The 25,943-nt window shown below is 39.5% G+C and overlaps 1 protein-coding gene across 2 annotated transcripts in view; it reads right to left on the bottom strand.

Moving 5' to 3' along the window:
• MIGA1 (mitoguardin 1) overlaps positions 1-22,912 on the bottom strand; it is an 89,162-nt gene extending 66,250 nt beyond the window's left edge. The window contains exons 1-5 of one of the 2 annotated variants that reach the window (XM_066376601.1): positions 22,824-22,912; positions 19,234-19,342; positions 6,624-6,801; positions 2,965-3,101; positions 58-184 (exon numbers count right to left, since the gene is read on the bottom strand). In XM_066376601.1, the coding sequence (XP_066232698.1) occupies positions 58-184; positions 2,965-3,101; positions 6,624-6,801; positions 19,234-19,332 (541 nt within the window). In that variant the 5' untranslated portion in view covers positions 19,333-19,342; positions 22,824-22,912. Of the gene's footprint in view, positions 1-57; positions 185-2,964; positions 3,102-6,623; positions 6,802-19,233; positions 19,354-22,823 lie in introns of those variants that run through there. The other variant, XM_066376600.1, reaches the window with a different exon arrangement.
• Between the last annotated feature and the right edge of the window lie 3,031 nt (positions 22,913-25,943).

The following is a 25,943-nucleotide window of genomic DNA, read 5'->3' as shown; positions in this document are numbered from 1 at the left end:
TTTGTTTCACATTAAATGTGAGTATAATATCTTAAATATTTATTATGTTATTCCTACCCATCAAGTATAAGTTCTCAGGAGTAGTCACAGGAATATTAACAAGTTTAATATCATCTTCATCTGCTTTGTCCCAGGAATTAGAATTGCCACAAGCACAGCTATGACAAGAATTGACACTCTGGACCTAAAATTAAGATGGACAAAAGTTACTTCAAAAATCTCTTTCTTTATAGTATTTTGTGACATTTTATATTTATAAATTATTTATAAAATTCTATTCCTGGCAAAACAACTCATATAATTTCTACCTGAAGTTCAATCCCCAGTCAGAACACATGCAAGAATCAACCAATGGCCTGGACTGTGGTGGCGCAGTGGATAGATCATTGATGTGGAAATGCTGAGGTCGCTGGTTCAAAACCCTGGGCTTTTCTGGTCAAGGCACATATGACAAGCAAGCCGTAAACTACTAAAGTGAAGTAACTATGAGCTGATACATCTTGTTCCCCCATCTCCTCTCTCTGTAAAATCTTTTAAAAAAATTTTTTAAATAAAAGAATCAACCAATGAATGCATAAATAAATAGAATAACAAATTAATGTTTCTTTCTTCCTCTCTAAAATCAACAAATTAAAAAAATTATTTAAAAAAAACTAAGAAATATATTCTTTCTTATACTAGCTTATTTTCCTTTTAGAATTTATTACACTTGACCTGTGGTGGCACAGTGGATAAAGCGTCAACCTGGAACACTGAGGTCGCCAGTTCGAAACCCCAAGTTTACCTGACCAAGACACATATGCGAGTTGATGCTTCTTGCTCCTCCTCTACCTTCTCTCTCTCTCTCCCCCACCTCTCCTCTCTAAAATGAATACATTAAAAATTTTTTTTTAATAATTTATGAGAGCATTCATTCTCTGCTAAATAAATAAAATTAAATAGCCTCTTTCACCTTCCCTTCTCTAGCCAGGTCCACTGAGCAAATCATTTTTATCACCTATGTGCAAATAACTCCCAAATCTCTAACTCCATTTCTGTCCTCTTTTGAGAAATCTAAGCCCACATTTCCATCTGCCCATTTAGAGACTCCACTGGGCCTTCTGGTGGCATCTCAAATATACTGCTCACAAAAATTAGGGGATTTTTTTTATCACTTCATATTCATTTTGAAATATCCCCTAATTTTTTGAGCAGTATAGATTATATCAAAAAGACAGCAAAAACTCTTGCTTCTCCCAAGTTCACTAATAGCATACTTCTATGCCTACAATTTCTCAAACTAGAAAACAAGAAGTCATCTTTAACTTCTCTTCCCACACCTCTCATAACCAGTTACCAAGTTTTGTAGACCCTGTCCCCTCTGTTCCACTCCCATTGTTATGACCCTCATATAAGCATTCATTAAAAGGCAGAAATCTGGGCTCACAACCAGACAGTGGACTCACTAGGTCAGTTGAGGAAAGTATAGCTCCTAAGTGATTTTAAAGACTTGTTACTCACAATACTCTACTTTCTTGTCAAGAAGAACAGCTTCAACTTTCAGTTGAGAAAATTCAAAACAGAAGCACTTCTCTGATACAAAAGAAATCCAAATTACAGAATGGACATATATTTCATTATCCTGCTCCATTTCATAGAGGAATTGAAAGTCTGTAGGCCTCTGCTCTAGTTGTGGCTTCCATAGAATAGCATTTAAAAATTTATTGTATTTTTAGGCATTTAAGAATGGGGCAGCTATATATTCCAACAAAATACAGAAGATATAGAACAAAACATGGTGTTCTATGAACTATCTTACTTAATTTTTATTTAATATTTTATTGATTTTTAAAGAGAGAGGAAGGGGAGAGAGAGAGAGAGAGAGAGAGACAGGAACATTGATTTGTTCCTGTATGTGCCCCGACTAGCGGGGATCAAACCGGCAACCTCTGCACTTTGGGACCATGTTCTAACCAAGCTATCTGGCCAGGCCTCTATAAACTATTCTAAATATTGAATATACATGATGGTAGATCATGAACTCACTGTAAAAATATATATAAGAAACTGTGTTTGTCTCCAGGATAACTGAAAGGATCATGAACACATCTTCCACTGTACATTTCTCGCTCCTTTATTTAGTAGCAAGTGCACCTCCTACCCCCCAAAATTATTTTTTTTAATAAACTATATTAGATTTAAACAAATAGTAACTTTTCAATCAATATATATATATTTTTATATTTTAGTATATATATATTTTATATTTTAGCGAGCGAGAGACAGAGAGACAGAAACAGGAAGGGAGAGAGATGAGGATCATCAACCCATAGTTGCAGCACTTCAGTTGTTCATTGATTGCTTCTCATACAGGCATGACGGGGGCGGGCCTCCAGCTAAGCCAGTGACCCCTTGCTCAAGCCAGCAACCTTTGGGCTCATGTCAATGATCCCACGCTCAAGCCGGTGACCCCACACTCAAGCTGGTAAGCCTGTGCTCAAGCCAGATAAGCCCACGCTCAAGCTGATGACCTTCAGGTTTTGAACCTGGTACTTCAGTGTCCCAGGTTGATGTTCTATCCACAACACCACAACCAGTCAGGCTGTCAATCAATAGTATATCAATGGTCCAAAGCCAAATATTTTTACCTAAGCTGGATCATCAAGTGAGTTTTGGAACCTAGTACAAACTCTGGTTGACTCTTCCAGCTTTTTTGCTGGATATCTAGCTTTGAAGCAACATTTCCATATCACCACCATTTTCATAGGACCCCTACGGGGCATCACTGACTCAAAAAACCCAGAAGCAAACTGCCTGAATATTTAACAAAAGCATAATTTTACTTGCCTAGAGAAAACAGGCTCAGTCAGATTTCTTAAGGTTCTTCCCACATTAAGAGATATCTATAATTACAAAGCATTTAAACCAATAGATAATAATAGCTATATAAACAAACTTAAAAGAATAAATTTTTTCTTTACTTACGGAGACCAAACTCTGTGCAGAACCTGAGTATTTACTGAAAAGTTCTCCATTAACATAGTTATAAGACTGAGATCCTTTGTCTTTGACAGAACTTAAAGATAATGTCAAATTCTGTCTACTACTGGAACAACTTGAACCTACCAAACAAACATATAAATATTACAAATATCGGTAAGTCCAATGATCAATTCCAGGTAAAATTTCAAAGTTTATCTTACATTCATTCAGAAAGCTGATTTTAAAATGTATTTCACTCAATTGTATAAATTATAAAATGTACACTGTTATTAAAATCTACATCTCTACAATGTTTTGAACACTGCTTCTGAAATGAATAAAACATTCGTCTAACTAATCAGGGTGGTATTTGATGGCCTATTGTAATCAGTATAAAAATACTTACAACTATGAACCTTTAAATCAGGGGTCTCAAACTCAACTCAGCATGTGGGCCGCAGAGCAAGATCAAAGCCGTTCGGAGGGCCGCACTAGGTCTACAAAAGGCAACTGTTACACAACACTTTTCTTGAACGTCGTGGATTAGTCTGCGGACCGCACAAAATTGTTCGGCGGGCCGCATGCGGCCCGTGGGCCGCGAGTTTGAGACCCCTGCTTTAAATCATAAATTTAACAATACAAACACTTCATTTCCTGAATTACATCTAAATCGTATCCATATCACATTATATTGTGATTATTTTTTATGCAGCTGTCTTCCTTAACTAGCTATCCATTCATCTAGGGCAGACATTGTATCTTAGTTTATTTTAATGCAGCAATTAAAACAGTCTTCGATTCAAATGCTGGCATTTAATAGTTAAATAAACTTGAGCAAATCACTTACCTGTTCCATATCTCAATTTTCTTTATGTACAAAATGAGAACAAGACATATATGATACTCCTAATTCACAGGATTGTTATAAAAGTTAAATAACATAGTGAATAAATACATAGCATTAAGCACTGCACTTGAGATCTAAAAGCATCTTAGTAGGAGTCATCTTTACTGTTATGTTTACTGTGTTTGGTACAAAACAGTGATTCAGTAATTATTTCCTATGCAAATGAACCACAAAACCAGATAATAAATTAAATCATAAATTTCAAAATAATTTAAAAGTTGCCTTACCAGGTGGTGGTGGCACAGTGGATAAAACGTCGTACTGGGACCGGGAGGTCGCCAGCTTGAGTGCAGGCACATCTGGTTTGAACAAGGCTCACCAGCTTGAGCCCAAGGTCGCTGGCTTAAGCAAAGGGTCATTTGGTCTGCTGCAGTCCCCCCCCCCCCCCGTCAAGGCACATGAGAGAAAGAAATCAATGAACAACTAAGGTGCTGCAACAAAGAATTGATGCTTCTCATCTCTCTCCCTTCCTGTCTCTTTGTCCCTATCTGTCCCTCTCTCTGTCTCTCTGTCTCTGTTACCGGTCCGTGGGCCATTTGGTACCGGTCCGCAGAGAAAGAATAAGTAACTTACATTATTTCCGTTTTATTTATATTTAAGTCTGAACGATGTTTTATTTTTTAAAAATGACCATATTCCCTCTGTTACATCCCTCTAAGACTCACTCTTGACACTTGTCTCAGTCACGTGATACATTTATCCGTCCCTCCCTCACAGCCGGTCCATGAAAATATTTTCTGACATTAAACCGGTCCGTGGCCCAAAAAGGGTTGGGGACCACTGCTTTAAAGGTATTCTACTACTTCTAGAACTTCATATACTAAGGAAATAACCAGATAAATATATACAAAGCAAGAAAAATATCCTAACGGAAACAACAGAAAATGGGTTAAATAAATTAGGGTTTACTTGTACAAATTTAACACTAAGTACATATTAAAAACAATAGCATATATGTCAACTATTTTTGATAAAACTGAAAATAATATGAAAATTATAGCACAGAGATATATTTATTGACCTGGAGGGATACTCTTACATAGTGTTAAAAATTTTAAGAGCATGTTACAGAAGGTATGATCAGAATTTTACCTAAAATATATAAATCATTTTCTTGTATATAATACAGTAGTCCTCCCTTATCTGCTAGGAATATGTTCCAAGATGCCCAAGTGGATACCTGAAACCACAAATAGTACTGAACCCTGCATATACTGTTTTTCTTTATATAAATACATACATATATACATACACACATACATACATACATGCTTCATGGTTTCTCTTTGGCATATCCAAATTGTCAGCACCATTACTCTTGTGCTTTGGGGCCATTATTAAGTAAAATAGGGGTTACTTAAACACAAGCACTGTTGATTCTGTGACAGTCAATGTGGTAACTGAGATGGCTATCAAGTGATTAACGGCTGGGTAGTATATACACCGTGGATATGCTGACAAAGGGATGATCACATCCCAGGCCAGTTGAAGCAAGACAGAATGAGATTTCATCACACTACTCAGATCAGCACACAATTGAAAACTTATGAGTTGGGCATAGACTGGCTGGCTCAGAGCATCGACTGGGTGTGTGGCTGTCCTGGGTTTGATTCCCAGTCAGGGCACACAGGAGAAGCGACCATCTGCTTCTCCACTCCTTCCCCTCCCCCTTCTCTCTCACTCTCTCTTTCTCTTCCCCTACCACAGTCATGGCTTGATTGGTTCCAGCACATTGGCCCCAGGTGCTGAGGATGGCTCTGTGGAGCCTTCACCTCAGGTCCTAAAAACAGCTCAGTTCTGAGCATGGCCCGAAATGGGCAGAACATCGGCCACAGACAGGTTGCCAGGTGGATCAGGGCCCACGCGGGAGTCTGTGTTTCTATCTCTCTTCCTCTCATTTGGAAAAGAAGAAAAAATAAATAAATAAATAAATAAATAAATTGTTTATTTCTGGAACTTTCCATTTAATGTTTTCTGGTGGTTGACTGCAGGTAACTGGAACCATAGAAAGCAAAACTATGGATAGGGAAGACTACTGTATAAACTTTTATGTGTTAATACAATCTTTTTTTTCTTGACAGAGAGAGTCAGAGAGAGGGACAGACAGACAGGAAGAGAGAGAGATGAGAAGCATCAATTCTTCCTTGCGGCACCTTAGTTGTTCACTGATTGATTTCTCATATGTGCCTTGACTTGGGTGGGGGGGGGGGCTACAGCAGAGTAACTGAACCCTTGCTCAAGCCAGCAACCCTGGGCTCAAGTCAGTGACCTTGGGCTTCAAGCCAGCGACCTATGGGCTCAAGCTAGTGACCATGGGGTCATGTCTATGATCCCACGCTCAAGCCAGTGACCCCCACGCTCAGCTGGTGAGCCCATGCTCAAGCTGGATGAGCCAGCGCTCAAGCCAGCAACCTTGAGGTTGCAAACCTGGGTCCTCTGTGTTTCAGTCCTACGCTCTATCCACTGTGCCACCACCTGGTCAGGCTGTGTCAATATAATCTGTAAGTATAAATACAAATGGATAAATGCACCCCAAAATATTATCAGCTTTTTCTGGGGTAGCAAAGTTCTCAGTGATTTTAATTTTTTGTTTGCTTACTTGTATTTTTATTTTTCTAAAATGAATCTGCATTACATATGAATTAAATATTAAGGAAGAAAATTTTGGAGACTAAACCACTGAAATAACTGCATTCTAGTTATGATTTACATATAAAATTTCCTTTATAGACTTAATTTGGGTACTGCTACATACCTTTGTCTGAAGCTGCTCTTTTAGTGTATTCAAGTAGGAAGTGCTCTGGTTCCCATGGTAATACTTTTCCTTTCTTCTTTCCACGTCTCCTTTTAAAGTGATGGGCCAGAAAAATTACAGATACGGCAGTCACTGCAGTTACCACAAACAACTTTTTAGCTACCGGTGAAACTCTAATCTGAAAAAGATGCAGTTAGATTGGGAAAAAAACCTTTTATTTGTTTGTTTAAAATAAAGACATAAGAACTAAAATGATTCTTAAGCTATCCTAGTTCTAAATACTAACCAGGTAATATTATTTTATTTATTCAATGCAGCAAGCATTGCTTGAATTTTAGAACCAATCCTTCCACCCCCAAAAAAGGAAATGTAGTAATTCATTGCCCACTTCTTTGAAGTTCTCAGGTAAATATATATTACTGAAGGAATCGAGAAGAGCACAAAATAATTCAACCTCACTAATATTTGTTGAACAACTAATGGTTAATCCATGCAACTAAATCTTCTGTCTCAATCATAGCAATATTTTTAATTATTAGAATGATCAAATCAGACCTCAATGAATCAATTTTTTTAGCTATCTGGAAATTTGGACAAATATATACATATGTAACACAGTTTCTAAATCTCATCTGAATAAGCCCTTTTATTCATGAATTAATCAACAAATAGTCATCATCTTACAACATACCAGGACTGTGCTATGAAAATTAAAATAAAATCTAATTGTACTAATTATATTCCATAAGCATATAGGGAATATCTTCCACTAATCAGGAAGCACTGGGAATACAGAAGATATAGATCTTGCTTATCTAGGTGGTGTGTTAACTAATAGTAGAGACAGATATATTCATAAATAACCACAGGATAGTGTGAGAAGTAAGTATGTATTAAGTAGTAATATCAGAGCAAGAAGTAATTAACTTTGTCTTGGGGTACTGACACTATTAATCACCTAAAATGCAGAAGAACTCTAAAATAAAGCTACAGGCTTGGGGATATAGAGAGCTGTAAAGAATGACTCTCCCAATCTTACAAGAAAAAAGCCACATGAATAGCAAGTTCCCAATTTTTCTTGAACCCATCAGAATGCTATGACCAGAGGGTAATCAACTGGCCCCCAAACTAAGGAGACACGGGTATTTTCAGAGTGAAGGATAAGACATGCACACTGCCATACAGCAACAAGACACAACAGAACATCAGTGTTCGGCCAGTATGGATGGTAAACTGGTGGAGACTGAGTGTGCATTGGTAAGAGAGGGTGGAGCTGAGGGGGCGGGCGGCTGAAGTGTGCTGCTAGCGCAGAGGTAATCCATACTTTTGCAGCTTTTATCTCCGGGAAACCCAACCAGGCACCCATGTAAAAGACTACAAGAGTCCTAAGAAAGTCTCCATAATAGTGTGGAATTGGGGAAGGGAAACAGCAGCTTCTGTGAAGGGGCATAAATTGCGTCAGTACCCTTCTCTCCCGTCATCACAAAGAAACAAAAATCTCAAACTGTGGGATGCAGCTTTACCTTCAGAAGGAAATTTATACCATTAAATGATTACATTTAAAAAAAGAAGAAAGGTATCAAATCTGTAATCTCAGCTTTCACCTTAAGAAACTAGAAAAAAAAGAGGAAATTCAACCCAAACCAAGAAGACAGGAAGTAATAAAAACTAAACAAAAATCAATGAAGTGGAAAACCAAATCAATAAAATCATGAGCTGGGTGTTCTTTTTTTAATCAATAAAACCCACAGCCAGTCTAATTTAAAAAGAGAAAATAAGAAAAGATACATATTACCAAAAGCAGAAATGAAAGTGGGGTCATTTCTATAGACCTCCCAGATACAAAAAGGGTAAAAAGGATCCCTATGAACAACTCTATGCTCATAAATTCAACAACTTAGATGAAATAGCCTGACCAGGCGGTGGCACAGTGGATAGAGTGTTGGACTGGGATGCCGAGGACCCAGGTTCGAAATCCTGAGGTTGCCGGCTTGAGCACAGGCTCATTTGGTTTGAGCACAGCTCACCAGCTTGAACCCAAGGTTGCTGGCTTGAGCAAGGGGTCACTTGGTCTACTGTAGCCCCCCGGTCAAGGCACATATGAGAAAGCAATCAATTAACAACTAAGATGCCACAATGAAGAATTGATGCTTCTCATCTCTCTCCCTTCCTGTCTGTATGTCCCTATCTGTCCCTCTCTCTTGTCTCTCTCTCTGTCTGTCACAAAAAAAAAAACTTAGATGAAATGGACCAATTCCTTACAGACAGAAATTATCAAAATTTACTCAGAAAGAAATAGATAACAATTACTATCTACTAAAGAAATTGACTATATAGTTAAAATCCTCTAACAAAGAAAGGTATAGGCCAATTTCTAAATATTTAAGGAAAAAATATCAACTCCATTGAAAGAGGGAATACTTCCCAATTATTTTATGAGGCCAGCATTATTATGAATATTAAAACCAAAGACATTACAAAAAAAACCCTATAGACTACGTACTCTCTCTTCTATACCATTGATCTAAAAAAGACCCTATAGACTAACTGTTGAGGATGAACGTCAGGTACATGGGGGTTTGTTATCCTATTTTATTATGTATATGCTTAAATTTTTTAAAATAAAATTATTCTTAAAAATTAAAAATAGGCCCTGGCCGGTTGGCTCAGTGGTAGAGCATCAGCCCAGCATGTGAAAGTCCTGGGTTTGATTCCTGGTCAGGGCACTCAGTAAAAGTGACCATTTGCTTCTCTAGCCCTCCCCCTTTTCTCTCTCTTTCTCTCCCTCTCTTCCTATCCCACAGCCATGGCTCAATTGGTTTGAGCAAGTTTTCCCCGGGTGCTGAGGATGGCTCCATGGCCTCGCTTCAAATAGCTAAGTTGCCAAGCAATGGAACAGTGGCCTCAGATGGGCAGAGCATTGCCTGATAGGGGCCTTGCCAGGTGGACCCCAGTTGGGGCGCATGCGGGAGTCTTTCTCTCTGCCTTATCGCCTCACAATTTAAAAAAATTTTTTAAATGATATACTATAAAACTACAATAAGACATTGTCATACCGGCACAAAGAGAAACAAACAGACCAATTGTGCAGAAGAGAAAGTACAGCAATAGACCCACACACATACAGATGACTAATTTCTGGCAAAGGTACAAAGGTAATTTGGTAGAAAAAAGATAGTCTTCTCAACAACTGGTGCAGGAAAAAAACTGGTGATCCATATGCAATAAAACAGAACTTCAATCTATGCTTCACACCACATACATTGATTTACTTACAGATCACAGATTTAAACATAAAACCAAAACCTATGAAAGTTCTAAAACAAAGCATAGAAGAAAATCTTTGTGATTTTTGGTTAGGCAAATATTTTTGATCCATTTTTAAAAATTTGACAAACTGGATTCTGGAATTAAAAGCTTCTGCTTTTTAAAAGGCACTATTAAGAGAACAAAAAGATAATACACAGATAAGGACAAAATAGTTGCAAAAACTTAGTAAGAACACAAAAGAAAAAGCAGCTTAATCATGGGCAAAAGCTTTGAACATATGTTAAGAATATATAGGGATGAGCCCTGGCCGGTTGGCTCAGTGGTAGAGCGTTGGCCTAGCGTGCAGAGGACCCGGGTTCAATTCCCGGCCAGGGCACACAGGAGAAGCGCCCATTTGCTTCTCCACCCCTCCGCCGTGCCTTCCTCTCTGTCTCTCTCTTCCCCTCCCGCAGCCAAGGCTCCATTGGAGCAAAGATGGCCCGGGCGCTGGGGATGGCTCTGTGGCCTCTGCCTCAGGCGCTAGAGTGGCTCTGGTCGCAACATGGCGATGCCCAGGATGGGCAGAGCATCGCCCCTGGTGGGCGTGCCGGGTGGATCCCGGTCGGGCGCATGCGGGAGTCTGTCTGACTGTCTCTCCCTGTTTCCAGCTTCAGAAAAATGCAAAAAAAAAAAAAAAAAAAGAATATATAGGGATGACAAACACACTAAAGCAGTGGTCCCCAATCCCTGGGCCGCGGACCGGTACCGGTCCATGGGCCATTTGGTACCGGTCCGCAGAGAAAGAATAAATAACTTACATTATTTCCGTTTTATTTATATTTAAGTCTGAAAGATGTTTTATTTTTAAAAAATGACCAGATTCCCTCTGTTACATCTGTCTAAGACTCACTCTTTTAAGATTTTTAAATTTATTCATTATTGAGAGAGAGAGAAGGGGGGAGGAGCAGGAGCATCAACTCCCCATATGTGCCTTGACCAGGCAAGCCCAGGGTTTTGAACCAGCAACCTCAACGTTTCCAGGTTGATGCTTTATCCACTGCGCCACCACAGGTCAGGCTAAGACTCACTCTTGATGCTTGTCTTGGTCACGTGATACATTTATCCATCCCACCCTAAAGGCCGCTCCGTGAAAATATTTTCTGATATGAAACCGATCTGTGGCCCAAAAAAGGTTGGGACCACTGCACTAAAGTATGTTCAACATTATGGATCATTAGGGAAATACAAATTAAAACCACTATGAGCTTCTACTATACACCAACTTTAAAATAGCTAAACTTAAGAACACTGGCCATACCAATGGCACCATCACTTTGGAAAAAATCTGGCATTTTCTTAAAAAGTTAAAAATATACCTAACTTATGATTCAGCCATTCTACTCCTAAGTATTTACCTACCCATGAGAAATGAAAGCATACATCTATACAAAGACGGGTACAGGAATGTTCTTAGCAGCTTTATTTATAATTTCAAAACAAAACAGGAAATCACCCAATGTCCATCAACAGCTGAATGGTGAATAAACTGTGGTACATCCATACAATGAAATACTGTTCTGTAATAAAATAATTAACTATTGATACATACAACATGTATATATCTCAAAAAAATTAGGCTGAGTAAAAAAAGCCAGAAAAAGTATACTATATGATTCCATTTACATAAAATTCTAGAATATGCAAACTAATCTGTAGTTACAGAAGCCTATCAGAGGTTGCTTAGGGAAACGTGGGAGAGGGGAGTTGGACAAGGAGGTGAAAAGGGAAAGAACACAAAAGGGAATGAAAAATGTATGAAGAAGCCTGACCAGGCGGTGGTGCAGTGGATAGAGCGTCGGGCTGGGATGCAGAGAATCCAGGTTCGAGACCCCGAGGTCACCAGCTTGAGCGAGGGCTCATCTGGTTTGAGCAAAGCTCACCAGCTTGGACCCAAAGTCGCTGGCTTGAGCAAGGGGTTACTCGGTCTGCTCAAGGCCAGCAGTCAAGGCACATATGAGAAAGCAATCAATGAACAAGGTGTCGCAGCAAAAAACTGATGATTGATGCTTCTCATCTCTCTCCGTTCCTATCTGTCTGTCCTTATCTATCCCTCTCTCTGACTCTCTGTCTCTGTATAAAAAAAATAAAATAAAATAAAAAATATGAAGAAGACAGATATGTTCGTTACTGATTGTGGCAATGATTTGATGGGTATATATATGTAGATGTCAAAACTTAAATTGCATACTTCAAATATATATAGTGTAATGTGTGTCAATCATACCTCAATAAAGCCATTTTGGGTTTTTTTCCAATAAAGCCATTTAAAAAAAATAACACCTTTGCCCTGGCTGGTTAGCTCAGTTGGCTGGGAAACAAGATAGCAGGTTCAATCCCCAGTTAGGGCACACAGGAAGCAACCAATGAATGCTGAGTAGAACAACAAATGAGCGCCTGACCTGTGGTGGCACAGTGGATAAAGCATCATCAACCTGGAACGCTGAGGTTGCTGGTTCAAAACCCTGGGCTTGCCTGGTCAGGGCACATGTGGGAGTTGATGCTTCCTGCTCCTCCCTTCTCTCTCTCTTTCTCTCTCTCTCTCTCCTCTCTAAAATGAATAAATAAATAAAGTCTTAAAAAAAAAAAAGAACAACAAATGAATATGTCCTTTCTCCCTCCTCTCTCTCTTTCTTCCTCTTAAATAAATAAATAAATAAATAAATAAATAATTTAAGCCCTGGCCAGATAGCTTGGATGGTTGGAGCATTGTACTGGAGCACAAAGGTTGCCGGTTTGACTCCCTGGTCAGGGCACATACAGGGGCAGCTCGCTCTTCCTGTCTCTCTCTTCAACAGGACAGGACAGGACAGGACTGGACAGAACAGGGGAGGGGAAGGGAAGGGAAGGATGGAAGGATGGGGGAGGGGAGGGAAGGGGTGGTTAGAAGAAAAGAAAAGGAAAAAAATCTTGTTTCTATACATAAATCCAAAAGAATTGCTCATTTTCTGGTATACCAGAAATTTTTTACTTACACTTCCCATTGACATTTGGCTTCAGTGACTATGCCCTAACAAAAAATTTTAAACTATTCTTCCTCTACTTTACCTCCAAGTCCATTTAAATTCCTCTAAAACTATCATAGGCTTGACCTGTGGTGGTACAGTGGATAAAGCCTCAACCTGGAATGCTGAGGTTGCCAGTTTGAAACCCCAGACCTGCCTGGTCAAGGCACATACGGGAGTTTATGCTTCTTGCTCCTCCCCACTTCTTGCTCTCTCTCTCTCTTTCCCCGCCTCTCTAAAAAAAATGAATAAAATCCTTAAAAAAGAAAACATTTTAAAATTATCATGAAAAATTAAAATATTCCAGTGCTGCCTCAGATTTTTTCTTTTCACAAATTATAAGAATTATTCTCTTCAATAATGTCTCTATTATAGGCATTACCAGGTTTTTATTTCTTTCCATTTCTATGTCTTTCCCTCTGGAACCATACCTCCAATGTTCACAGCAACCAAATAAGATTCAGGGAAAAAAAAGTTCCTTGAATTTGGATGCTAAAGATCCAATAATAAAATAAATTCTAAAAATAGCACAGTTAGGCCTTGGCTGGGTAGCTCAGTTGATTAGAACATAGCTCCAATACTTCAAGGTTGCAGGTTCAATCCTTGGTCAGGGCACATATACGAATCAACCAATGAACACATAAATAAGTGAAACAACAAACTACGGTTTCTTTGTCTTTCTCTCTCCCCCCCCCCCACCTTTGTCTCTATCTTAAAAAATAAATAAATAGTAATAAAAAAATTAAAATAGCCTGACCTGTGGTAGCACAGTGGATAAAACATCAACCTGAAATGCTGAGGTCGCCAGTTCGAAACCCTGGGCTTGCCTATCAAGGCACCTATGGGAGTTGATGCTTCCTGCTCTTCCCCCCTTTTCTTTCTCTCCCCCCTCCATGAATAAATAATAAAATAATAAATAATAAAAGTAGCACTATTAAGAATAACTTACTTTCTTTATATTTTATAAATTTCTATAATTTCATTATAAAAATGATTATTCTTACATCAAATGTAAAGATTAGTATTTACTTCATGAGTAAATATAAGATAAAATCAAGACTTCCGTAAATAAAATAATCTATTTACACAGGCCCAGTCAAAGCTAAGTGATCATGTGTTTTTAAGTTCAGTGTCCAGTGTTTTTAAATTCACTGAAGTTAGAGAACTATTACAAAAAATAAATACAAAATGAAAACCACTCTGTCAGACACATTTGTGCTTTACTAATATAAATTCAAATATAATATAATATAATACAAATCCATTCACTTTTACTAAGATCTAAATCCTGTTCATGTTATGCATTAGTGTTACATAAACTATCCATGAAATTTTTTTTATGAGTCCTAATCTCATGAAAAAAGAAACCTTTTCCATGATAAAAATAAGGTAAATCTCCCAGGGAAAGATGCTTATCATAAGTAATCTAGATCTAATATTACTCCTGCCTATCCCTTTTCATTTGTTACCTTTTTCCCCATAGGAAAGTCAATTACTTCTATATCATTGCCTGAAACACTGGAAATATAGCATCTCAGAATCCCAAAACTCAGAATGGCTTTTCCAGGTGACATATATAGTTCATTTCCTTACCCCAGGCCAAATGAAAACTAGACATGTGTCCTATTCATTCAACAAACATTGAGTTACTATGGGCTACACACTGAGAATACCAAGAAAGTAATAACACACTATTCCTTGTGCTCATATTTCACAAGCCTCCCCACTCCACAACCTGATGCCATTATTTAATGTTCTTGTCAAGTGTTTCTCCTTTATCTAATGTTCTCTGGAAACAGAGAATAGTTATTTAGTCATACACAAGTCTTCTGCTCAAATAACCTTATTTCACTTTACATGGCATAAACTCACTAGAATTAAATTTATCTATTCCTCTAAGTCTAACACAGTACTTACCACACACCTTTCTTTTTTTTTGGTGGAGGAAGGTTTTTAAGCTCAATAAGGACAGGGACTATGTCTAGATCTTGCCCAACACTTTGTAGCTTAACTGAAACACAATGATACTTAATAAATATATTTTGAATAAATATCTCTGATAACTGCAATATACCATATGTTACATGTTAACTGTAAACTCTGGACAAATGGAGAGATATTAGTATCTCTTTCATAGGGTTTTTATGAAAGGAAATAACATAAAATAATATCTGACATACAGGAGGCATTCAAAAATGTGAGCTCTTACTATTGTAGTTTAACAAAACATCTTATTTTGAAATAATTTTAGATTTACAGAAAAGTTACAAAGATAATAAAGTTCTCATATCATATAGGTTTTCTCTGATATAAACATCTTATATAAACATAGTACTCTTGTCAAAACTAAGATACTAACATTAACTAAGACCTTATTCTAACTTCATCAGTTTTTCCACTACAGTTCTTTTCTACTCCAGGACCACACTGCATTTAAGCAGATTTTTACTTTTAAATGCATTCACTGGTCACTTCCCATATGTGCCCTAACAAGGGATCAAACCCTCAACCTTGGTGTTGTTTCAGGATGATGCTCTAACCGACTGAGTTAACCAGCCAGGGCAAGTGCTTAGTTAATAATTCTTATAGTCTCTGTCACTCAAGACTCTGAATTTGGACAATTTACTAAACTACTTACCCCTTCATGTGGTGGTTTCCAACTGGAAAAACAGAGTTTGTTTGTATTAAGATGATACACTGTAATATACCAAAATAATTCTTAAGAAAACCACACAAGCTAAGAAGACTTAGTATTTTGTTTAAGAGTATGTATTTCTTAAGTAAGTGACACAGGGAAATAAACTGAAGTTAATATTTATTGGGAGCTCACACATCTTTACTGTGGGCCAGACACTATGTTTTCATCCCTTTAGTAAATAATAAAAATTGACTTTAAAGAGGTTAAGTAACTTGCCAAAGTTACTCAATCACACAATTCCACAGTGTTAAAACATGAATCAAAACGCATCAGACAAGCCTGACCAGTGTGGTGCAGTGAATGGAATGTCAGCCTGGGACACTGAGGTCCCAGGTTCAAAACTCCAACTTCGAGGTCACCAGCTTGAGCGCGGGCTCATCAGCTTGAGTGCAGGGGGACACGGGGTGGGGAATGAGGGTGTTATATTGAGTGGGACGCTTGAATCCACGTTAACACAATAAATTATAATTAATAAAAATTTTAAAATATATATATATAAAAAAGATGCAAGCAAGTTTTAGAAATGTTGAAATGTGAAAAACAATCATCTTGGACTTGATAAAACTCAGTGTAAGTTTAGTGACCTAAATGTTACTTTCTATATGTATATATTTATTTAATATAATAAAGTGCAAATTGCATTAAAAGCAAATATCATCTGACCAGGCAGTGGTATAGTGATAGAGCATTGGCCTGGAATGCTGAGGACCCAAGTTCAAAACCCCAAGGTTGCCGGCTTGAGTGCAGGCTCACGTGGCTTGAGTGCTGGCTCACCAGCTTGAACATGGAGCCATTGGCTTGAGTGTGGGATCATAGACATGACCTCATGGTTGCTGGCTTGAAACCAAAATGTTGCTGGCTTGAGCAAAGGGTCACTGGCTTGGCGGTAGCCCTCCAGTCAAGGCACATATGAGAAAGCAGTCAAGGAACAACTAAGGTGCTGCAACTATGAGTTGATGTTTATCTCTCTCCCTTCCTGCTGTCTGTCCCTGTCTATCTCTCGCTAAAAAAAAAAAAGCAAATATTAAAAATAAAAGGACTATTGCCACAGAACATATACAAATAGATAATAAGCACATGAAAAGACATTCAACATCACTAATCATTATAGAAATGCAAATCAACACCCATTAGAATGGCTACTATCAAGAAAAACAGAAGATACCAAATATTGACTGGCCTTGCACACTGTGGTAGACATGAAAAAATGGTGCAGCCACTATGAAAGACAGTATGGCAATTCTTCAAAGAGTTAAAAATAGAATTACCATATGATCCAATCATTTCATTTCTAGGTATATACACAAAAGGATTGAAAGGGGGGGCTCAAACAGATAGTTGTACAGCCATGTTCATTCATAGCAGCATTATTCTAAATAGCCAAAAGGTGGAAGCAACCTAAGTGTCCAGTGATACGATAAATAAAAAAAACAAAATGTGGTTTATAAATACAATCAAATGTTCTTCAACCTGGAAAAAGAAGAAAAATCTGACACATACTTCAATATGAATGAACCTTGAGGACACTATGCTAGGTAGAATAAGCCAGTCACAAAACGACAAATACTGTATAATTCCACTTATGAGGTACTAGAGTAGTCAAGTTTTTAGAAACAGAAAATTAGAGTGGTGACTTCAGAAAGTGGTGGGAGAAGGAAGGGAGAGTTACTGTTTAATGACTGTAGAGTTTCCCTCATAAAGATATCACAATTTTCAGAGAGCAGAGCTACCTCATACACAGACGAAACGGGTAGACAAAATTAGGACCCAACTGAATCAAGAGAAAGCCCCAGAAAAAGAACTAAATGAAATAGAAGTAACCAAACTTCCAGATACAGAGTTTAAAATAATGGTTATTAGGATGCTCAAGGATCTTAGAGCCAATGAATGATCACAATGAGAACTTTAACAAAGAGATAGTAGGCATCAGAAAGGACACTGAAATCATAAAAAAGAACCAGTGAGAAATGACAAATATGTCAGAAATGAAGACAGCAGGCTGGGTGAAGTGGAGGATCAAACCAGCAATTTAGAGGACAAGATAAATGTAAGCACAGAAGCAGAGCAGCAAAAAGAAAAGAGGCTCAATGGCTGTAGAGTTTTAATCTTAGAAGATGAAAGAGTTCTGGAGATTAGTTGCATAACAAAGTGAATATACATAATGTTACTGTATTGCACATTTAAACATTGTTAAAACGGGGGGGGGGGGTTTAAAATGGTAAATTTTGAGTTACATATATTTTATCACAATAAAATAAAATTAAAATTAAAGGATTAATTAAGAGATTATAATGCTGAGCCTGGCCAGGCGGTGGCACTGTGGATAGAGCGTTGGGCTGGGACAAAGAGGACCCAGGTTCAAAACCCCAAGATAGCCGGCACGGGGCTCATCCGGCTTGAAGTGTGGGATGGCTGGCTTGAGCGTGAGATCATGGACATGACCCCATGGACACCGGCTTGAGCCCAAAGATCACTGGCTTGAAGCCCAAGGTTGCTAGCTTAAGCCCAAGGTCACTGGCTTGAGCAAAGGGTCACTCATTCTATTGGAGCCCCCTGGTCAAGGCATATATGAGAAAGCAGTCAATGAACAACTAAAGGAGCTGCAATGAAGAATTGATGCTTGTCATCTCTCTCCATTCCTGCCTGTCTGTCCTTATCTGTCCCTCTCTCTGACTTTCTCTATGTCTCTGTCACAAACACAAAAAAAGATTATAATAGTGAGAACAAGTCAATTCAAATACTCTGGCTGGGTAGCTCAGTTGGCCAGAGCATCACCTGATACATCAAGGTTGCCAATTCAATCCCTGATCAGGACACATACGAGAATCACCCAGTGAATGTATAAATGGGTGGAACAACAAATCAATGTTTCCGTCTGTCTTTCTCTCTCTTTCTTCCCCCACCTTCTTCTCTCTAAAATCAATAAATAAAAATCAGGATAATAAATATACACATCACCCCCTAAAATATAAATACGAAAAAACTCTAAAAATAAAGGAATAATTAAAATGAACTGTGTAAATTCACTTAAGGTAGAAAGGTTTCTCAAAAGTAATACAATTCCTTTTAAGAGCTATGAATATGATAACAAAAAAAACCCCCACAAAATAACCCTAGCAGGCGGAGCAGTAGTAGACAGGCGTTGGTCCCAAGCGCCAAGGTCTCCAGTTCAAGACTGAGGTTGCTAACATGATTCTACAGTTGCTGGCTCTATCCCAATGGTGCTGGCTCAATCCTGGAGGTCACCAGTTTGAATCCCCGTCAGGGCACATATCAGAAGCAATTATTGGCACAACTAAGTAGAACAATGAGTTGATGCTTTCTTCTTTCGCTCCCTCCCCTTTCCCTTCTCTCTCCTCCTTCCCCTTTATATCTCTCAAAAAGGAAAGAAGGAAGGAAGGAAGGAAGGGAGGGAGAGGGAGGGAGGGAGGGAGGAGAAAGGGGAAGGAAAGGGAAAGAGGGAGGAAGGAAAACAAAGTTTTAAACTAATAAACATTTTGACTGACCCATTTAAAACTTCAATTAAAATTTGAACATTGTAAACAAAATACACTCTGAGCAATAAACCTATTATTCAACTTCAGGTCGTATCATTTTTTACCTGAGGGAGAGAATAGTACCAAGACAGGGGACGCTCAAACACTCTTAGGGCTGCTGTCTTCAAAGGAAACTGTGATTCGCTTACTGTTTCTTCTGACATGACTCCTTTCCTAATTTTCATTAAATGAAACATAAAAATATATTAACCACAAAGATTTCTGTTTACCAATTTAAAATTTTAACACTATTGGCTTTTTTTTGCACTTAATTATTCATGGTTTTACACTTACCTGAACAAAATAACATTCTGAGCCAAATTTACTTGAGCTAAATATTTACTTATCACCAAAGCAGCAAAAAAGAAAATGAGTTAGATTTGAATTTTGAGTTCAGGTAGTAAGTTTTCCTTAGAAAATGGCAAGTTCTAAATTCTCCCTTTTCCAGTTAAATAAACATTCCACCTTTCAGATGATACTTAAAATCTATTCCTTCTCACTTATTTCCTTCAAATAACAGTGGGGGTAGGTAAGGTGGATACTGAAAGGAATCTGATTAGAATCATGATTCCTGGAGCTAAAAAGAACCCTAGAGTTGACTGAATTTCAGAACTCATCCATTTATTGTCCTACTGTTCCATTTTAAAGATCTTCAAAAAAAGAGCCATATACATGCTATGAAATTTAGAAATTGTTTTTATACCCATTTCTATAGAAATCAAAAAAAGAAAAGTCAGCCCTGGCTGGTTGGCTCAGCGGTAGAGCGTCGGCCTAGCGTGCGGAGGACCCAGGTTCGATTCCCGGCCAGGGCACACAGGAGAAGCGCCCATTTGCTTCTCCACCCCTCCGCCGCGCTTTCCTCTCTGTCTCTCTCTTCCCCTCCTGCAGCCAAGGCTCCATTGGAGCAAAGATGGCCCGGGCACTGGGGATGGCTTTGTGGCCTCTGCCTCAGGCGCTAGAGTGGCTCTGGTCGCAACATGGCGACCCCCAGGATGGGCAGAGCATCGCCCCCTGGTGGGCAGAGCGTCGCCCCATGGTGGGCGTGCCGGGTGGATCCCGGTCGGGCGCATGCGGGAGTCTGTCTGACTGTCTCTCCCCATTTCCAGCTTCAGAAAAATGAAAAAAAAAAAAAAAAAAAAGAAAAGTCAGATGTATACAGATGAGGCAGCTATCTCTCAGAGAGACCGTTAAAGGTAGCAGAACCTTGACTGAAACATAATGGTTAGGGTCTGGGTCTATGCTTTGTAGAGCCAGAAACCCGATTTCATCAGTGTACCCAGCTGAACACATATTAAACAAATTCACACAGTATTGATATAAATTAGTTTACAAGCTTATTCATTTACAGTAAGTAAATATACTATCTAGTGAAAGAATACTTATGCTATCAAAACATACCCTCTCTGTAATAAAAGACTGTAGGGAGCTGAATTAATAAGTTAAACAGGCTGCCTGGTAAATACAAATTTAATGGGTCCTGAGGAATATTTCTTCCCGGCAAAGGAAAAGCCCGAGAACTGTGTCTGGCGCACCAGAAAGTAGGCTTCTCAGTATGTTGATACCTACCAAGTTTAATATATCTTTTCCTTGGATAGTGCTATATAAACAGTACCAGAGTGAAAATACAAACTACCAACAATTCCTCTATAAAAGCTTATTTTCTATACTTTTTTTAAGTCCTTTATATTTCTGCATATATTTCTCTGCTCTTTTTTTCTGGACTCCAGCAGACTACTCTCTTCTGTTCCCTTTTCAGACAAGTATCAAACCACTGATTAAGTCGTTTCCTTTCATATCAAAGACAGTAATATGATACTTTTAGGGAGGGTTACTACTACTACTAACACCCTATTTGCTACTAGTGACACTGTAAATTTAATTCCCCCATACCCATATTTGAATTACAATGTTTAGGCTCAGTAAAATTACTTTTAACTGAAGTACAGTACATTTATCCTAACAATAACAAAAACTGTGATACAGATACTATAGTGAAATACAAAGGAAACATGAAGAAACAGTTAAACAAGTGGAAAATGGTCCTCTGGTAATGAGACTATGGGTATAGGGAGGGTGGGCAGGGAACCACTGCTTTTCCACTGTAAGTCCTCTACTATTTGATTTTTTTTACAGCCTACAGGTACTACTTTCCTAAAATGGTACACTAAAAAAACCCCAAAACATGTTTATACACCCCCAACTCTACAACTGACTTCTTTTTGAGAAATGTTTTTAGAAATTAAACAGATACTGGAAATTAAGTCATTTATGCTACTGCATAAAAAGAAAACATACTGAGAGTAATTCACCCAAAGTGATTTTTTTTCCCATAATAGGGGGTTCCAGATTTTTAAGCAGAGGGGAAATAAACCTCAGTTTGCTGCAGGGGTTTTCTTAAATGAATTCTGACAAATCTGTAGCAATGTAACTACTTCATTACCTTCCATTTAAAATCACTGAAGAAGTGATTCCAAACTTAATCATTAAGAACTGAATGTTTTTTATTTATTTGTTTTTTCTTAAGTGAGAAGATGGGAGGCAGAGAGACAGACTCCTGCATGCGCCCAGACTGGGATCCACCCAGTAAGCCCCCTACAAGGGAACTGCTCTGCCCATCTGGGACATTGCTCCATGACTTGGCAACCGAGCTATTTTAGCCCTTGAGGTGAGGCTATGGAGCTATCCTCAGCATCCGGGGCCAACTTGCTCTTTCGAGCAGCCAAGGCTGCAGGAGGGGAGGAGAGGGGGGGGGAGAGGAGGAGAAGAGAAGGGGCCAGAGGTGGAGAAGTAGATGGTCGTTTCTCCTGTGTGCCCAGACTGGGAATCAAACTTGGAACATCCAGGCCAATCTTTTATCACTGAGGCAACTGGCCAGGGCCTGAATACCTTTTAAAAACCAGTCATTTCAGTTGCTTTCAGAAGTATTAACTAAAATAAACATGAAGGCAGTTTCATGATTGTGCATATTTGTAGAGGGGGGCATAAAATATCACCAAAAAATTGTACTATGTAATATTACTTTTCTCTCTTCATTCTAAACTCTGGAGAGTTAAAAATAAATGTCATAAATAGAATTTGCTTCTTAAACACCCTAAAATTCTATCCTACAACTTGGAGTAATAACCAAAGCAAGAATGAAAGTCTGATATACCCTTCACAATTGGACGTGAACCCTAAAATCTGTACAACTGAACTCTGAGAAGATACACAGCAAAACTGCTTAGTTGCAACAGTGATAAAAGAAAAATAATAATAAAGGTCTGTGCAAGTGCAAGATCTATTCAGAGTCAACCCTCCATAAATATCGGGCTTTATTTACAGAAGGCCTCCGACATGACGATCATGATGCTAAAGCACCTTCAAAGAATGCGTTATCTTCTCCACCCAAAACCCCCTCCCTGCTTAAATCACTGGCATCCCCGCAGAAATCTGGACCACACCAGCTGCTCCACCTCCAGCGGGACCCCTCCGCTCTGCGCTGCCATCCGCGCTTCCTCTCTTTCGCCCAGAGGACTAAAGAAGAAGCTCCCTCTTGGCCCTGCCGCCCAGACCGCGCTCGGGGTTGGAGGGCTAAGGCCGGCGCTCGGACCTGTGCCCAGCCCGCTGCCTCAGTCCCGCGGGCGTCGCGACCCCAGCCGCCCTCTCCACGACGTACCTGGCACCCCAGACTAGGTGCAGCCGGCCCACGCCTGCTCCACCGCCGCAGCCGGGAGCCGAGCAGCACAGCCCGGCCGCGAGGGCGGAGTCCTTCCGGGGTCAGGAGTGGGACGGTGGAGAGAAAGCGGCGGGGCTGTCTAGCCTTTCTGCGTTGAGGGGCTGCGTGAAGCAGCTCCTACCATTTTTGTTTAGGGTAGAGCACCGCCGCCCCCCCTCCCCACCCCCTCTCCCCGCCCTTAAGAGATGAATGCAGAAACTAGATTAGAAAAATTGCGTCTTTTTGCAACGTGATCAAGAACTAGTATCCTGCGTAGTTAGTAACCTACACACACACACACACACACACACACACACACACACACACACACACACACACACAGTTCAGATGTCAGAAACAATCTAGATCCCAGATTAAGAACTACTAGGGAGCTAAACAAATGATAGTAAGAGACATTCAAACCCTGTATAGATGATCAAGTTATTCATTTAAATTTCTCTTTAGCTTTTCTCCACAGCTTCTACTGAATTAGGCTACCAAGTTATATGTGAATATGTAATGATAGTTAAAACATTAGAGCAAATGTTACTATTTCTTTCTTTTTTTTTTTTTTTTTTTTTTTTTTTTTTTTTTGTATTTTTCTGAAGCTGGAAACGGGGAGAGACAGTCAGACAGACTCCCGCATGCGCCCGACCGGGATCCACCCGGCACGCCCACCAGGGGCGAGGCTCTGCCCACCAGGGGGAGATGCTCTGCCCCTCTGGGGGCATCGCTCTGCCGCGACCAGAGCCACTCTAGCGCCTGGGGCAGAGGCCAAGGAGCCATCCCCAGCGCCCCGGCCATCTTTGCTCCAATGGAGCCTTGGCTGCGGGAGGGGAAGAGAGAGCCAGAGAGGAAGGAGGATGGGGGGGGGTGGAGAAGCAAATGGGCGCTTCTCCTATGTGCCCTGGCCGGGAATCGAACCTGGGTCCCCCGCACGCCAGGCCAACGCTCTACCGCTGAGCCAACCAGCCAGGGCAAATGTTACTATTTCTATCTATGGAACAAGAATAAACAATACTTTCTGTTAGTTTTCAAAATTCCCGTTTAGTCAAAATGGAAAATGGGGAGAACGGCAATACCTATGTGTGATGTTACTATATGAATAATTAGTAAAAATGCACAGACTAAATTCTACATGGAAATATTTTACATTTATGAAGTAAATGATTCCTTTGACAGTTGAAGAACCTAGAATTTGCAAGGCTATTTTTCTTTATTCTTCCATCTCCTCTTTTCTGCTTCCTCCCTATTTCCCACAACTTCCAAACATTCAGTCTAATGATGTTCGGTACTGATGACTACCACTTAAAGTAGCTTTCCAGGAACATTATCCCCTTTAATTCTACAATAAACATTATGAGACATATTATTATACATTGGGTATGAATTTTACTCTTTAACAGGAGAATAAGAAATGCCATATTTTATTTATTTTTAAACCCGATGTAATGAGTTCCAAGCCTCCCTTCTCCTGGGTTACCAGAATATTCCATCTTAATCATCACTGAGTACAACAGATGCTATTAGCTACAAACTAAAAGAAAGTGAACAAATGGGGCTTAAACCATAGGATAGCGTATTCCACATGGATACAGCAGCTAGTAAACACCGTTTCATATTTGGACTTGATATTTTCTGGTATCTTGGCCAGGGGGGTGGCGGGGGCAGAAATAGGACTTGGATTAATTCTAAAGATTTGTATTCCCTCTCCCCCCACCCCAGATAACGGAAGTGATCATGTAATGCTCAACAAACGAGAGAATGGAGTTCATGGAGTAATATTAGTTGTTTCTATTATTTTAATATGAGGTACTTGCTAAATTAATCATTAATGAATTTGAAGGATCCTATGTACAGTGTCAAAACAGTTCTGTGGCGTCAGACTGCCAGAGTTTAAATCCTTTCTGTCACTCACTAAGTATGTGGTCTGAGGCAAGTTACTTAACCTCATTATGCCTCAGTTTCCTCATTGGGGTGTTGGGAAAATAAATATAATAATTGTAAAGCACTAAAAGTAGTGGCACAGTGGATAGGGCATTGGCCTGGGATGCTGAGGATCCAGATTCAAAACCCTGAGGTCACCAGCTGAGCATGGACTCATCCAGCTTGAGCACGGGGCTGCCAGCTTAAGCGTGGGGTCACAGTCTTGAGCATGGGATTATAGACATGACCCCATGGTCACTGGCTTCAGCCCAAAGGTCACTGGCTTGAAGCACAAGGTTGCTGGTTTGAGCCTAAAGTCACTGGCTTGAACAAGGGGTCACTGGCTCGGAGCTTACTATTCAAGGCATATATGAGAAAGCAATCAATGAACAACTAAGGTGCCTCAACTATGGGTTGATGCTTCTCATCTCTCTTCCTTCTTGTCTGTCTGTCTCTCTCTCTATCTTGCTAAATTAAAAATAAAAAGGCACTAAGATTATGTAAGGTTTTATTTGGGTTTTTTGGTTTTTTGTATTTTTCCAAAGTAAGAAGCAGTGGGGAGGCAGACAGACAGACTCCGGCATGTGCCCAACAGGCATCCACCTAGCATGCCCACAAGGGGCGATGCTCGGCCTCTCTTGGACTTTGCTCCACTGCAATTGGAGCCATTCTAGCGCCTGAGATAGAGGCCATGGAGCCATCCTCAGCACCTGGGCCAACTTTGCTTCAATGGAGCCTTGGCTGCGGGAGGGGAAGAGAGACAGAGAGAGAAAGGAGAGGGGGAAGGGTGGCTAAGCAGATGGGCACTTCTCCTGTGTGCCCTGGCTGGGAATCGAACCTGGGACTTCCATACACCAGGCCGATCGCTGAGCCAACCGTCTAGGGTCTCTTATGTAAGTTTTTAACTTAGATTACTTGTATCTCCATAAAATCTGAGGATAAAACTCCATTTCCATATAATTATTTTCCTTTGTAATACTATATATTTTGTTTTATGCACATAGAAGCATTACTATGTGTGGAGAAATAATGCACATAGAAGGAGGCCCATAGACTTTAACAGAATGTCAAAGAAGTCCATGATTACAAAAACATGGTTAAGAACTTAGAACAGCTCTGGCAAATACTTTTAAGTCATATGACATTTTAACTGGG

This window comes from Saccopteryx leptura, chromosome 3 (genome assembly GCF_036850995.1).
Source record: "Saccopteryx leptura isolate mSacLep1 chromosome 3, mSacLep1_pri_phased_curated, whole genome shotgun sequence".
In the NCBI taxonomy this organism is placed as follows: domain Eukaryota; kingdom Metazoa; phylum Chordata; class Mammalia; order Chiroptera; family Emballonuridae; genus Saccopteryx; species Saccopteryx leptura.
Note: the sequence above shows the minus strand (reverse complement) of the source record. Positions and strands in the feature narration are given on the sequence as shown.